The sequence below is a fragment of the Vanessa cardui genome, chromosome 2 (assembly GCF_905220365.1).
Source record: "Vanessa cardui chromosome 2, ilVanCard2.1, whole genome shotgun sequence".
NCBI lineage: Eukaryota > Metazoa > Arthropoda > Insecta > Lepidoptera > Nymphalidae > Vanessa > Vanessa cardui.
The window spans coordinates 4,367,300-4,383,676 of record NC_061124.1 but is presented as its reverse complement, the minus strand read 5'-3'; the positions used below and the strand labels follow the sequence as shown (position 1 = coordinate 4,383,676).

Genomic DNA, 16,377 nt, shown 5'->3' with positions numbered 1-16,377 from the left:
GCGCTCGTTAATATTATTATGATTTATGGTACATATAACCCAGTTGCAATGCGAGACGGTTGCAAAATCGATTTGAAACATCGAGACAACACGTTCAGAATTTCACTTTACAAATACAATATTATAAAGCGCTAGACACACTTGTGTTAATCTTTCGTGACCGATCATTCGGATCAATCGAATATTTCAATATTAGTGTTGACTGTAGTTACAAAGGAATTGAATCAACTTAAGCACATTATAATACAAGATGTATTGTAACGTGCTAAATTTGATTCGGTACGTAATAAAGCATTTAAATTGAGTGTTAAATAGCTATCAAGTTAATTGATTACCAACGCCCTTCACTAGGCCGCTATTTGGAATACAATCGAATCAAATTTAGTTCCGTTTAGATAAATACCAAGAATGTTTTAAGATCATATAATATATTTCAGTTTATCATCATATAAATACAATACAACGTTTAAGATGAATAACGTTTTAATAAAACTAAAAACCATAATAATAGTGTTGTGCCACGACTTTATAATTCATCGATGTTTTTTAAAGTTAGAATAACACAATGATACAGCGAAATAGAGCGTTTAAAGTTCAGTCGTATTTAAACTTGTCCGTAGCTAGTGCTGGAAAATACGCCATCTGCGTTATCGATGCTGTAACTAGGTCACCCGCACGCACTACGTTCGAAAATTATTTTCACCGCTCGTTATAATTACGAGTACACTGTTTATGAAATGAGACTTAGTTCTACGCGTTACGTTTTGAAATATATATATGTATAACAATTCCATTGTTCTCATATTTTTATTAGAAAGTCGTTTTTTATTAATAGCTGTGAGATAAATTGCTAAAAAAATCCTTCAAAGCTATTATTTAGATTCTATCATTGTAAATAAAGATGTTCTTCATACACATGTAATATTATAAATTATTTTTATATTCATTCATGTGTAAAGTTTATATAAATTATACAAGTTAGATAGAATAACAATACTCTCAAATTTTATATTTAAGCTAAGGTTAATGTCTCATCGTTAACACAGCGCACGCATGATAGAACAGATATAAGAACGAAAGTAGCGTTGCAAGTGAGATATCTATAGCAAGAGGTATAGTAAGTTCTCGCTACGGTGAAATGGAAAGCGCTTGCGCAACGGTTCCGCGGTCGCGCTCGCGTGTGTGTGTGTGTGTGGCTCTGTGTGAACAATAAGCGCTCGTGTAAGTTGGGCAACACAACGGATTGAAAATGAGATTTAAATATCAATTACAAATATTCAATCAGTAACTAATTTATTAAATTTTTATTAATAAAATCTAATTCCTGTCATAACTTTTTAATGTTGCTGAATAAAAATATTGTCAAAGTTAGCAAATATTATAATAGGCAAGACCATAAACAAGATGGAATATGTTTATGGTTAAGTATTCAAAGTGATTTATCGCAACGGAGAGCAACAGCACAATCCGTATAATAGTCGCGTTACGTCAGTTGAAACGGGACAGCATTTCACTCTCAGCGAAAAGCCAGGCGGAAGCGAACTTTCTCTTTTGCCGCGCGCTTGAGGCTAAAAAACTTAGATTAGTCGCTAACCCGTCTCGCTTGCTCTTACGTAACCTGGACACGTGACTGCACGTAAATGTATTATGCTAATTGATTTACGTGTAGCAATTCAATAACTGATTAACGACATTGTTAATGTCTTTTAAAATACTGAGAAAATTATGTCAATTTATAGCACTTTAAAACATAATAAGGAAGTACTCAATACTTATATTGCCTTTACATTAAAGTATATACGTATTTTTTATTAACGAATGTCAACTCAAAATCATTTACTTTACTTATATCAGCCATCTGTAAAATATAAAATTCGCATTTAATTAATAATAAAATAAGTGCAATATTGACCGAGAACGCTAAGCTACTTATAACAGGAATGAACGCTACACGTAATACGTACAATATCGTGAAGCGCGTGTGAGCGAGACGGCAGTAGCGGGTGAGGACGCGGGCTCGCTCGAGCGGAGGTCAACGGCTAGCCGCGGTCGTTGCCCCGCTATCGGAGTGACCTACTGAGCGCGTGACGTCACCACCGCACCGCGCGCTCGATGGCATTGCTCGGCGGCCGCCTTTTAACGCCATCTTGCGTCGAGTAGACTAACTAAAAAGAAGGTTACAGACGTCCACTGTAAATTAATCTTAATGCATTGGAAATTGCAAGCTATTAAATCAAGTTTAAGTCTATAAATCTATCATATGACAGGTTTAATCAGATTTATCTTTGCAGAAGTGGAGTTGGAAAGTATTCAGGATAGGTACGTGCAAGTATTGCGCAGTTACTTAGAACACGCTGCACCCCACCATCCTGGCAGACTTCAGGAGCTGTTCGCTCGGATACCCGAGGTATTTCTACTGATATATATGTTTCTTTCTAAAATAACCAACTTTAATATGATTTTGATAATTATGAAATCTGTACAAAAAGTCTACTTTCTAAAAACATCTTCAAATTATACTGACTCATTATTCACACTTTCAGATACAAGCGGCGGCAAATCTGCTACTAGAAAGTAAAATGTTCTACGTACCGTTCGTGCTGAACTCGGCTGAGATCAGATAGTACATGGCGCAGCAGGGCGTCTAGTTCTCGATGTACGAGCGGCAGACCCCCGTCCCGCGCCCGCGCCATCCCCGCCAGCCCTGCACCCTCGTCACATAACCGACCTGTGTTCACTCCAGAGTCAGCAGAACGTTCCTACTCGACCGGACACCGACAATAAACACGGCTCGGATCACCTTCGGATCGAGACGGAGCCGCCGCAGTGCGTGGACTCCTTGTATTCGCTAAACTTTGAACTGAGTGAGTGTGGATAGTGCGGTATTATACCTTTGTTGAATCGATGTGTGTATTGGCTTATTGTTTAGTAGAGGAATTAAAACGTCCCAATTGACAGACTGATTTATCATAAAATATAGATATTATTTAAGTACCAGGGACTCGGATGCGTGTTTTATACGTGGTAGTGTATACTACTTAGTGTTAAATAGAGTAAATATATAATTATGTTACTATTTAAATACGTCAGTCGAAGAATCGCATAATATATTATTTCTGTACATATAGATTGTAACTTAACATAGTTTCGTAGTTAAGGTCGTTGTTTATAGACATAATTGTTTCTTGTAAATGAAATATTGCTGTTTTAGTTTGCATTTTATATCTAGATTTAAACCGGCTGTCTCGCCGGGTGTGTAATATCGAAAATTTTCTAATTTTATTTTATATGACTTGTTCGTAATTAAGTAGCACTAAGTACCTACTCTCAGTGTTTACCAAGACTGCTTGTATAAATCTGTAACGTTTTTACGCAAAAATAATCGAGCGCGGCTTCGCGCTCGTCTCTGTAGTCACAACTTATGCATTTTTATTGCCTATATTTCGCAAACCACTTATGCATATATTCTCGTTCTAACTCTTACTTTACTCTGGTCTAACTAGATATAAGCGACCGGTAGGCATTGTCGAGTCGACGTGCCGACGGCGACCGAGTAAGTTGTTGAATCGTCCGCCACTGTTTCACTTAGGCAAAGACGGTTCGAAGATTTACTTATCGTATTATACTTTGCTTCCTTTGATGTGTTCAAGTGTAATTTATGCTCAATACCATTAACTTCATCAGACGTCTGCATGATATCATCATAACACTAGATCTTAATAACTGTCAAGGCACTTATAAGTATTAATTTTATATCGGTATCAGAATTCTTTAAGATCCATTATTATCATTCATACAATTTGAATATCACATGACATTCGTTGCAAAATTTTTCGAAGACTGCGTGGCCATTATATGTTAATTCTCTAGGAATGTGGCAAATATTTTTTATACCATTTCACTGATTTTAAATTATCAGATAAGTAGGAACTTAACTAAAGCGTCTGTAATCAAACCATTTGTTCCAAGACGTATCAAAAATCTGTGTGTGCCACGACAATACAATCATTTTTCGGATATTCACAATGGAGCATTCCTAGAAAGAATTCTTAAGAATTTAAAGTGATTTCAACTTTTCTATTAATATTATAAGTCTGACTCTGCTCTTGACCAAATTTTTCGAACGCAGCTTCATTATCACACCTGACAAGTACATGATGTGACCACATTTATCGATTGATCATACACGTAATTAGTCATAAATAGTAGTAAATTTTGATAGCCATAATTTATAAGTAATAAACTGATTAACTTCACTGTCAGTAATCACTGCCTATTTTAATGTTATTAGCTATTATCTTTGATAGCGATCGTATTATGGAATGTATACACGATGCGAGTTCTAGCCGTCGATTTATCGCAAAATATATTTTTCAGATGGATTCTACATATTTGATGTTAATGAAATTTTTAGATATTTTTATTGATATTAGATACATGAGAACTTTTTGATTTGTATAATTATTAAAAATAAATTTATATCGATAACTATTAACTATATATAGCTTCTATACTGTCAATTTTAATATTATAACTTAATTTATCGTTATGACATATTTTTATCAGATCTTCTTAAATAGTTCAATTGTTACCTTTTATTTTATTTTTCATCGTATCAACATAGAAATTTATGAAAATTTAATAATACACTGTGACGATTCAAACGCGGCTACTTATCGATGCGTGTGTACAATCCCTTACTCGTTAATGTTATTATTAAAAACGTTCCAACAACGGTGAACAGTTACCATTAGATTAGGAAAGACGATAAACGTCAAATTAAAAAATTAAGTAATTACAACCAAAAAGTTCGTTCTAAGGACTTAGGTTCTAGGTAATAATTATTCATGCCTTAGATCTATAAAGATCGATGTCAGCAGACTATACTTAACATTTTCACCACATTAGCTCCCAAAACTTATTAAACTATGAAAAAATGGAAAGCATTTCTTCCTATTCTTATTTAGATATAAATTATTCACACTTTAATTAAAATATATACATATTATATTGTATAGTTATCTCCAGTGACTTACGTTATACATCTGAAGGGTAAAGCTTGTGATATGTATGTATATATTCATAATTCTTGACTATATTTTCAATACAGAGGACACACATATTGTTAAGCGGTTAAAAGGTACAGTTAAAAGTATTACAACACGTAGTTTAAAATAATATATACATTCTTATGAAAATTACTTTTTTTCTACCCTTTGTACTTTATTTTTATAAAAACGGACTTGAGCAGTGTACTATACGTCACAGATCCGATGCATACATTATACAATACTACCAAGCTAACGCCCACGTCCGTAGTTGAGCAAACATATGTAGAATGAAACGAGCATTATTGAAAATGTTTTATAATTAGATAATCCTGTTACCTGATTGAGCGACACGTGTCCGTTCCTCATCGTGTTACCATTAGTTAAGTTAGTCTATAATTTTTTTATAAATTGTATAAATTAGTTTCAATACAACCGGTTAAAACACTGCCATCAAATGCCTAAATAGATTCTTAAAGTAATTTTGTTATACATATATGTTTTAAGTTAGTGACATTCGTGAAATTATTAGTTAATTGTGATAATTAAACAGTGATAGTTTATTAAAAATGAAAACGTACGAAATTCAAATTGAAATCATGCGTTCTAAGTTTCTCAGCGTTCGCGCCTGGCTCCTACGTCATATATATTGACAATTCGGTTAAATTACATAATATATTTATTTATTCGTTTATATCTAACTTAAATTATAATTAGTCGATATGAACACCATCAACACGACGGTGTAAATCTAAAGTCTGAGGTAAAGATGCCTTTATAGATTTTTAATTGTGTATGACGAAAATCGTTAGTGTAACTATAATCGCGATTAGTGCATCGTTCTACTAATATTAAAGGTAATGTATGTAAGTAATATTGACACTTATTTTGTTAATAGCGTAGTTTATTATTAAGGCAAAAACTAACGGCAGAGTATCAAAGGAAATTTAGATATTAAGAATGTTATTGGCGTTGTACAAAGGATAGTATTGTTAGGGAATAACGATAATGAAATTGGCGCATTACTGGCGAGTACCTAATTAGAATAGTACACGAAAAGCCCACGGAGGCTATACAATTATTTGTATATAAAATTAACTACATGTGAAATAGCCATTCGCTTTTCGTTGCTCTCCTAATTTAAAAAGCTGGTCTCTTATGAAATTTTCAATTGCTTATCCGTAATATCACGTATTTCGTATCGCTTATTGTTGGTAGACGATAAATGAGCAATGTGTCTCAAACAGTTATTTCTGATTATGTACTGATTTGATATAAGAATAGTTCTTGGTCTCAATGTTCTGGCAGCCCGGACTAGGAGTGGCCTCGACTTAAGAATTACTTGTAACCTTACATTGACATAATGGCCGTTGCAATCAAATAAATAACAAACCTATACTGATATTATACATCGGTAAATATTCACGTCACACGAGTAATTCAAAAGTCGACCATTTAGGTATAATATTGCGAAAATATTTTGACTGATATGTAATAGTAATAATGATTATGGTGTTAATATATTTCTAAGGGTTTAACAAGAACTTAATGCATTTCACACTTTCTTTACAGTCCATAAGACGATAATTATTACATCTAAGATATTGTGAGGAAATATTTTCACATTATTAATGTAAGATTTGTTGTGTAAAAACTAGCGTTTCATGTACTTCGGATAAAAGGAGGGTTGACTTGTGTACATTAGACTTTGTAATTAAAATAGTTAATAAATCGAGTGTAAAGCAGTAAGAAAATATATATTTGGAAACGTTGACAAGTGTTTGTTGTATGTAATTACGTGTCACAGATGGATATTTGAACTCTAAGTATATAAATATATACATATATATATTAGATATCTATCCTTCAAGTTGTATGTTTTATCCAAATATAAATTATTCGTTTTTGTTACGAATTGACAAACACGTTTAGCTTGTCTATCTAATTTTATTTTGAAACGTATTTTTCACTAAGTTTTCTGAGTAATTAAACAAATGCCACTTTATTACCACGCAGTCTCACAGAAAGTGCCTGAAGTTCTAAACGTTTAGGTAGACATTTTTTAAAGAGTTCAGAGTGTGCTGCATTTCACAAAATATATTTTGACGTGGCCAGCCCTTTTTAAATTCCGATCTAGCAGATCCAACCATTCATATCTTTGTATGTACTTATGATTATCGTAGTTTACACGACTGTTTCACTTATTCCTTTGAGCTTGATTGATGCAAATTATGAGAAAATCAACTGTTAATTGCTATTTACTGTTGATTTTAAGTTTGGTTACGGTTAATTTTTTTAGAATTTGCCTCAAGTATTCTCAAGACAATAGCTCGGTCCTGATCACAACTGGCTACGTCAACACACATATTATTAAATAGTTGGGTTCGCTCAATATTAAGACTTATCGCTTTCAGTACTAGCGTATTCTTAACTATAACAATAAATTAGGGTTCTATGTTCACACGTAGCCAATCACCTTAGTTGATGATTGATGTACTGTTCTCGACGGATTAAGGCTGTTGTTATACATTTTCGACCAAGTTAGGATACAATGACTGTTAATACTTATTCTGATGTTTGTATCGGTTTTTACGTCTCGTTCGAGTGGTGCGCCGGGTGTTATGTTAGTCAATGGATGAACTGGTTTGCCAAGAGAAGTTACCTACAGTTGTGTTTAGTTAGCGATGCATAACGTGTTTGTACTTTAATTTGTTTTTTAGTTGTACTCTTGGAAATCAATGGTTAATAACTTAAGAGAATAAAATGTATGTGAAATAAAAAAGTCTATTTATTTTCTATAACACACAATCACAAAATAATTCTGGTATTTAAATAACCTACAATCAACAAATTGAACAAGTTTCGATTTAGTCATTAAAATTTTATGAGAATTAAAAGCTTCAAATATTTTATTAGATTTCAATCTTTAACATTGCTGATTTTTTATTTTCTTTATATTTCAAATTCATTTCATTTTATCATGTGACTATGCAGTTTATTCCAGGGAATTTCTTCCACTTTTTGCCAGCATTCGTTATTACTATTTACTTATTTAACATATCTGTTACACAATATTACACAAGTATTCAACAAATAAACAGCAATAGTCAAAGTTAAAATCATGTTGATTTATTCGATGTAGTAGAAGCATTACCCTTACCTTTTGAATGTCAAGATAAAAATCTATTGCTATTTTGAAAATAAATACCGATAAAGAATCTTTATTGTTCTTATATCTTTATTAAAGATATAAGAACAATATAAAGACAAAGAGCCAGCGTAGAAGCTCAGCAGGAGTTTTATGTCTTCTTTTGCAAAACATACAATTTTATATTCCGGTATTGTATATTCGGCAGGGTGAGTGATCTAGTGCAAATATATATTACAACATTTTATTTCCAAAACCACAGCGTTGCTATAGTGAGTGATGATTAATATTTCTTACAGTTCACTCTATGGGCGGTGCTGACCAGTTATCATCAAGTGTGTAAATAATTCGCTGGAAGCTCTCTAATACCCACTGTACTTTCAAGACCTCGTTCCCACTGATTTCAATTTTGATATTTAGATAGCTATTTACTCAAGAAGAAATTAAATCCGATGAGCCGAAAAGGTCATCCCCAAGATTCCCATAGCAATGTGAAGGGTTGTACAATCATATGGCCATATATAATTATATTTCTATCTTTAGAGTACGTCTAGCTTTCAACTTTTAATATCAATTACCGTAACTAGCCTTTTGTTAAAGATGGTAGCTATTTTTTACAAAGATGGCAATTTCGAAAATATACCTAGTCAACTTGTACACAAACGTGTAAGAAAAATTGTTCTCTCAAGATACGGGGCCTGGACACGTGCCCTGTGTGCCCTTTAGTAAATACATTTTTAAATATTGTCATCCTGTTTATATTTTAGTCACTGTCATTTATATTCAAAGCAAACGAATTTTGTTTATTATTATGTAAAAAATAGGTAGTTAGATGGTAGAAACTTCAAACAATCCATTGGCAAAATGTCTTTAACGCCATCTAGTACATAAGCCGTAAACTTCACCCTGCTTGAGAAAAAATAAAAATATTTGTTACTAATTTTATCCAGTTATATCTTTTGTATGTAATTAAATCAAATAAATAAAATTAATAAATATATTACATCTAAAAAAATAATTAATATTTGACGTTTAAAGACTTGTAGGATGTGTCCTTATAGCAAGTCTTTGAACGTTACGCTAATGTCTAAAACTGCGTGACATATGTCAGTTTTGGTTTTGCCCCTTCATCAATCAGAAAGCGGTATCGCCACATGCACCAGTACAGTTTTTCTTGATATTTGATAATTATTCCTACAAAAAACAAACATGGTAAGTATTTTCCTATTTGATTAAAATTCCAATAACAACTTTTTTCGTACAAGCCACACGATATCTGTAAAACGTGTCCGAAAAACACGACATATCAATGAATATTATGTATTTTGCAGAAACCTCTTATGTTGCAAGGGCACGAACGTGCCATCACTCAAATTAAATACAATCGGGAAGGAGATTTGTTGTTCTCCGCTGCTAAAGACTCAAAACCTAATGTTTGGTGGTCTCTAAACGGGGAGCGTCTTGGTACTTTTAATGGTCATGGTGGCGTCGTTTGGTGTTTGGATGTTGATTGGCAATCGATTAACCTAGTCACTGGAGGTGGTGACAGTTCGACGAGGTAAGTTTTATTTTTATCGTATGAGAATATTTGACTACTTTGGTAAAAAAACTGTGCATATTGTGTAGGTTAATTAATTAAATATTGCTGTTGAAAAGTATGTTTATTAAATATTGGTACTTTATTTCTATAATCTTCTGATTATTGCAGATTATGGGATCTAGAGACTGGCAAAAACATAGCTACAATTAAAACAAACTCTTCTGTGAGAACCTGCAATTTTAGCTTCAGCGCCAACCAAGCTGCATACACGACTGACAAGGCTATGGGTCATCCTTGTGAAGTATGTTAATGTCTCATAGCTAAGAAAACATTTAAATGGTAAAAATCATAATAAATAGTCTTTGTAATTTTACTAAATGGTTATTCTAACTTAATTTTAGGTCTTTATAGTTGATACAAGGACTATTGATGACTCACTCTCAACCCAAGATCCAATATTAAAGTGGGAAATAACAGATTCAAAAGTAACATCATTTGTTTGGGGTTGCTCGGATGAAACAATCATAACTGGTCATGAAGCCGGTGATCTCATTCAGTGGGATTTAAGGGTATGTATATTTTAAACAAAAGATCTATAAATTATTTAATATTATTTTAGAATTGTTAAATTTTTATCATGAACATTTAAACATTTACAGACTGGCAAGAAAGTGCATTCAGTTAAAGAACATACCCATCAAATAAATGACATGCAGCTCTCGCGTGATGGTACAATGTTTATTACTGCTTCAAAGGATCAAACCGCTAAGCTTTTTGACACAAATTCTCTCGAACTTCTCAAGGAGTACAAAACTGAGCGTCCTGTTAATTCAGCTGCGCTCAGTCCCATCCTTGACCATGTTGTCCTTGGTGGAGGTCAAGACGCTATGGAAGTAACAACTACATCTACCCGACAAGGAAAATTCGATGCTCGCTTCTTCCATCTCGTTTTTGAAGAAGAGTTTGGCCGTGTCAAAGGTCACTTTGGACCAATCAACAGTTTGGCATTCCATCCAGATGGCAAGAGTTTTGCATCTGGTGGTGAAGATGGTTATGTGCGTGTACAGAGTTTTGATCAATCCTACTTTGATTATACATTTGATTACAATAGGGATTAATAACATACACAACATTTTAGTCAACATCAGTATTGGATATACACATTAATACATATTCAGTCAAATATATAAATTCAGTGTTCTACTTACAACCACTGCAAATAAAATTTAACTGTCTGTTAGATCAACAAATTCTCATAACTTTTTCACAAAATAAATAAATATTTGGGACATTGTTTTTATTTTATTACTGACAACATTGGACTAGACATCTACTTAGGTTATATTGTAGTGTAAATCAATCCCTATTACCTCACTTCAAATCCAACAATAATGGCAAAAGCACAGAGGAGCAGTAGCTTTGACCACTTTCTTAAAAGCAGGTAAAAGGTTAAGGATTCCTTATACTCAATCCGAACTGCCAGAATCTGTGTTGCTACTATAATTTATTTTTTCATAGATTTTTTTACTTTTTCTCTCATAAGGCCTTATATTGTGCCTCTAGACCATGAAACAATTGATTTCTCAGTATGCTACAACTACAATACCTTAAAAGATTTAATTTGTTTATTTTCATTAACATAATTTATATTTTGAATAAACTTTTATAAAAAAATTGTCTTAATCATTATAAGATATTAATCCAAGATTTCTTCTACCAGTATATTACTTAAAGTAAGTAAAAAATGATAAAACGAAATACAATGTACAACATTTTAATATACAAAATTTATGATATCATGAAATATTTATATCACATTGAGCATGAATAGACTACAGAAAATATGGTGTAGTATGCTGAGGTGGAACTTCTCTTTCACTATCTGGTACTGCTTGAAAGATCTTAGGGTTTCTGTCATTGACCGTTTTAAATTCCAATATAGATGCTTCATTTCCGCAACGATAACAATAGTTAGGCGCAGACCAAACTGTGACTAACCTTTCATCAAACATATATTTGTAACCTGCAACACAAAATAATATTACAACAACAAACAACAACAACTGCCTGTACTAAGGCTTCCCACTGCTGGGCTAAGGCCTCCTCTCCCTTTGAAGAGACTGTTTGGAACATATTCCTCCATGCTGTTCCAATGAGGATTGGTGGAATACACCTTTTCCTCGCGATTTTTTTAGTCACCACCAAGAGCGAGATGAATTATAAACACAAATTAAGCACATGAATATTCTGTAGGGCTTGCCTGGGTTTGAACCAACAATCATCGGTTAAAAAGCAAGCTTTCTAACAACTAGGCCACCTCGGTCTCAAAATGTATTAAATAATAATAACTTAATATAAAATAATAAATTGTAGCATATTATTAAGTCATTATAATGAAAATAAAGAGAAAGTCAAAATTGTGGTAATCAACTTTTACTTCTAGTAGGTCTTAGTAAAAGTTCACCAAGACAAGTTTTTGTTTATTTATTGGTACAAACTCCATTAATTGGTATGAAGAATGAGTAAGTATGCTTATGCACAAATGGTTAATGGTGTATGTGAATGTCTATGCATTTAAGTGTAATTTGATTTAAAATAATGAATACCTTCATTAACAAGTTGGTGTGCTCGACATATCAGACTTAAGTTATTGTAGTTCATAAAAAGCTCTGTGACAAAGCTACCAAATAACCATCCAGCTCCCCTAGGACTGACAGACCTGTAAATAAGGCATAATGTAGTAATATTTTATTATGTTATGAAGTTATAACAAACAGAGGTATACAAATAAAGGAAAAGACCAATTTGTTGAATTGAAGAGCTTCTTCCACTACTTTATAGCAATATTAAAAATCTTTAAATAATTAGACTCACCACATCTTAACATCAGCTGGATCAGACCATAGTAAGTCACAAAAGGCACCTTTATGTGGTATCTGCTGATTTCTATCAATACATCTAATTTGGTCTAACATTGATATTTTTGGAGACAGTCCCCCATGGACGCATAATACTGTTTCGTCTATTAACTGTAACCCATAAAAGTTTAAATAATTTAATACACAACACAATCAGTATATTGAAAACATTTTGGTTGATTAAAATTTGCTATTCGGTTTTGTTGCATGCTTCTTATTATTAAAAAAAAAAAAAACCAAATCATAAACAATAATAATTAGGAATTTGTAAGGAGTTATCAATATCTATTACAATAATTATGTGATGATAAAAGAAGAATGAATACTAAAGTACTAATTGATTAGTTATCATTATTACTATAGCTATTTATTAGTATTTACATAAATAGATGTTAAGACTCACCGCTGCAACTGTAAGCAAATCAAAAACTCTACAACAATCCTTCCAAGCATTTGCATTACCATACTTGTTTAGACATTCATCATAAAATCCATAAACCTTAGTGATTTGACAGGTTTCATGATTTCCTCTCAATAAAATTATCCTGAAAGATATATAGTAAAATATAGAGATTATTTTTTTTAATCAATTATTGTGTTGATAAAACATTTTTTTTTTTATATATATAGGTATATGACATAGTAATATAAGAATTTCTCACCTGTCTGGATACCTGGCTTTAAGTGCCATAAGAAGGGTTAGTGTTTCAAGACTATAATACCCTCGATCAACATAATCTCCCATAAAAATATATTTTGTATCTGGAACTTGACCTCCTATGTGAAAGAGCTCTTCTAAATCATAAAACTGAAATATTGAATATCATTCTTGTTTGAAAGCTATGTCCTTTTTTGATTGAATAATTACTTACATTTACAGGTTTTAAGAAAATAGGGATATATCAATTAATTTTTTACAAAAGTATATTATATAGGTATTTAAAATAAGTAATTTTCAAGCATTCAAATTGCAAATGTACTGAACAGTTTTAGATGAACTTTGACAAAGAACTTGTTTTGGTTATAATATATAATTTTCCAAAATTAATCAAACGTCATAAAAATTATTCAATAGGAGCTAATAAAAACTTTAATTACCTGACCATGGATGTCTCCGCAAACGGTTACAGGTGTTTGTACCGGTTGAACATTTGGCTCCTCAAGTAACAAGTCACAAACTATATTGCACAGTTCTCGAAGATCATCTTCTGGTAGGTATTTACATCTTTTTGCTATCTCTATCCATTTATCTACGTCGCCCATCATTTTATTATATATTACGGTTTTCAAAGAGTTATTTAGACAAATCCCTTTAGCTATCTTTCAATCATCAATCGTCGAAATAAAATGTCAAAATCAAATACGAAATGTTATGATTTGTCATTGTGACAGCCAAAGGTGTGGCGATATTAATAAACTTTGCATTCTAATAACCTTGGAAGAAGCCTATTCATTAGTGGAAGAAGATTAGCTGGCAACAATTCAACTATATCTTTAACACTTTTGCTAGGTATTATACCGACTTGCCAATGCCAATGCCGACAGAGCTCAATGAGATTACTATATTGTAGGAATATATGCAAGCCCACTTGGGTGGCTACCACCAACTTGTCAATATTTTACAGTCAAACAGAAATATTGCTTTTTCAATGGTAAAAATAAATAAGCATTTGTTAATGCAGATTCAGGGGTTAACTCAAGGGTCACGACATCTTAGTTCCCAAGTTTGGTTTGGTTTCCCATAAGGGATGCAGGGAAAGGCTATTTCTTACAATGAGTGGTGATAAAATCTATACGTTATTTGTTCGGATAAAAACATCCTTTGGACGCAAGTCTGTACAAAGCGGATACTTAATCACATCCGTCGAAGAGAGTTTACAAACCGGGATCTCGTTTCGATTAATTAGCTTTGGCCAATACTTTTTTGTCATTCTGAACGTGAAAACGGATATTAAATAATTCAAAGAGAAGACCTCTTTGAATTATTTAATATCCGATATGACAAATGATCACAAAAGAGTATAAACAATAAAATAAATGGGACAAATCCGACAAGTATCGTATGAGTCGTATGACTTAAAGTGAAACAACCAAGTCAGGTATAATATTATACATTGTAGAATTTCCGTTTCTAAGTACCTATATAATGTTGATAGAAACCGGTAAAAACAGGTATATAAAAATGCTGTCCAATCCAGTAAAAACTATGCAATCGAATGGAACTCAAAAAAAAAGAATGATTATATACCTTTTATTCAACTTCAAAAAAAGTTCGTTATATTGTTATTTACTAATAAATCAAATATGAAAACTTTCTTACGTTTTTGTTGAAATAAATCAACAAAGTTCTTTATATTATATAAGATTACCTGTTTCTAATTATTAAGTATAAGAGAGGTAAAGTAGGAAGAGACAATCTCCACTCAATATATAAAAGGTGAGTGCGCCGCTTTGCGAGTTTTCATTTTATCGAATGACTCAAGAGGAGTCAAACCGTCGTCACTGTAGCCAGGATTGTTACTGGGAACTCTTACCTCCGGGTACAGGACAGTCGTCAGTCGTCCTGGCTTCCCGGAACCCGGAACCAGAACACTTGCAAAAAACTCTGCTTGGTAAACGCGAAAAGAAAACATGACTTGCCGCCCAACGAATCGAAGCGTTTTACAAGAAAAATACACCGATCACAAGCAGTCCACGTAATTTACGCAAAATAATCCATTCAAAGACTGTTATTAGGCATTCCCCATTCCGTTCGAAGGGCGCACAAACGGTTTAATTTGATCTCAGACTAGCACCCACCCTTATAACCTAAATTCACAACAATGTTCATTTTGTTTTCGAAAAAGCACTTTATATTAATAGGGCTCTGAGCGTCAGTCTCGAAGGCCCTATGTTTGCCCCTCCGTATATGTATATGCCTCCTATATGTATCGGCAAAATTTCGTTAATAATTTTTGGGGATTGCAATGAAGGTTACCAAATTGTGTATAATTTAGTTATCTTCTATAATAAGTTTCTATAGTAGGTTATCTAATTGAATACTAAAAAAAACAATAAAATGCAACCCAATTTAGAAGTCTATCGAAAGCAGCAAAAAAAGGTCATCCGTAATATACTGTCTGACGTTTTATCTGTAACTTACAACAGTAATGCTTCGTTGTTTTGAATATTAAAGTTTAATTCTGTATAATGTCAATGACTTAGCCAATAAAATAAGTAGGCTCTACTGGCAGCCCTGGCAGCGCCCAAAATGCCTTGTCACTCTGACTCGCCACCACAAAAACATTATGACGGTACTACGGTTAATTATTATGATTCTGTATGTCCATCTATTTGAGCATAACAATTTTTATTTCTTTTTTGTAATAAGGCAATAACATAATCGTAATCGAAACTCCACGGTTGCTAGACTTAATGGCTAGTCAACTGTTATTCGCAGAAAGGATAAAATAATAAGAATAAAAAGTATTGACTTTTACAAATATTAGAATAGTACCCGTCAACAATATAGTTCAAAATAAATAAAAAAACATTTGAATTTAGATGTTTATTAAACTCGAAAACAATCATGCAAGTACATTTTTTAAATGCTATCTACATTTTTGTTATTCTTAGTTTAAGGTGCCATTGATATGCCGCTGTGACTGGTTAAACAAATATTATTCTGAACTTAGGACTAAATGTAATTTGAAATGAGACATTTCCAAATGGGACGGAACGAAT

The 16,377-nt window shown here is 32.7% G+C and overlaps 3 protein-coding genes across 10 annotated transcripts in view; 2 read left to right on the top strand and 1 right to left on the bottom strand.

Moving 5' to 3' along the window:
• The window catches only part of LOC124536802 (hormone receptor 4), an 84,124-nt gene extending 77,304 nt beyond the window's left edge, over positions 1 to 6,820 (top strand). For all 8 annotated transcript variants that reach the window (XM_047113427.1, XM_047113410.1, XM_047113417.1 and 5 more), the window contains 2 exons: positions 2,292 to 2,407; positions 2,544 to 6,820. In XM_047113427.1, coding sequence (XP_046969383.1) covers positions 2,292 to 2,407; positions 2,544 to 2,624 — 197 coding nt within the window. In that variant the 3' untranslated portion in view covers positions 2,625 to 6,820. The remainder of the gene's footprint in view (positions 1 to 2,291; positions 2,408 to 2,543) is intronic.
• Positions 6,821 to 9,276: 2,456 nt separating this feature from the next.
• On the top strand, positions 9,277 to 11,025 carry LOC124537807 (eukaryotic translation initiation factor 3 subunit I). The gene is made up of 5 exons (XM_047114720.1): positions 9,277 to 9,408; positions 9,528 to 9,754; positions 9,905 to 10,037; positions 10,138 to 10,305; positions 10,396 to 11,025. Exons 1-5 carry the CDS (start codon positions 9,406 to 9,408, stop codon positions 10,852 to 10,854), a joined length of 990 nt encoding a protein of 329 aa, XP_046970676.1. The 5' UTR covers positions 9,277 to 9,405; the 3' UTR covers positions 10,855 to 11,025.
• A 469-nt stretch (positions 11,026 to 11,494) lies between these two features.
• On the bottom strand, positions 11,495 to 14,035 carry LOC124537812 (serine/threonine-protein phosphatase 6 catalytic subunit). The gene is made up of 6 exons (XM_047114734.1): positions 13,753 to 14,035; positions 13,317 to 13,462; positions 13,058 to 13,199; positions 12,611 to 12,765; positions 12,343 to 12,455; positions 11,495 to 11,759 (listed from the first exon to the last, which is right to left on the bottom strand). The coding sequence occupies exons 1-6, from the start codon at positions 13,918 to 13,920 to the stop codon at positions 11,569 to 11,571; spliced, it is 915 nt and encodes a 304-aa protein (XP_046970690.1). The 5' UTR covers positions 13,921 to 14,035; the 3' UTR covers positions 11,495 to 11,568.
• Between the last annotated feature and the right edge of the window lie 2,342 nt (positions 14,036 to 16,377).

Bases quoted from the DNA above. Each gene is read 5' to 3' on its own strand.
- LOC124537812 (XM_047114734.1), bottom strand. From the start codon at position 13,920: ATGATGGGCGACGTAGATAAATGGATAGAGATAGCAAAAAGATGTAAA. The intron at 12,456-12,610 runs GTGAGTCTAATT...CCTTATTTACAG, and splicing joins CCAGCTGATGTTAAGATGTG to GTCTGTCAGTCCTAGGGGAG. The intron at 11,760-12,342 runs GTATTCATTATT...TTTGTGTTGCAG, and splicing joins ACACCAACTTGTTAATGAAG to GTTACAAATATATGTTTGAT.
- LOC124537807 (XM_047114720.1), top strand. The intron at 9,755-9,904 runs GTAAGTTTTATT...TGATTATTGCAG, and splicing joins GGTGGTGACAGTTCGACGAG to ATTATGGGATCTAGAGACTG. The intron at 10,038-10,137 runs GTATGTTAATGT...ACTTAATTTTAG, and splicing joins CTATGGGTCATCCTTGTGAA to GTCTTTATAGTTGATACAAG.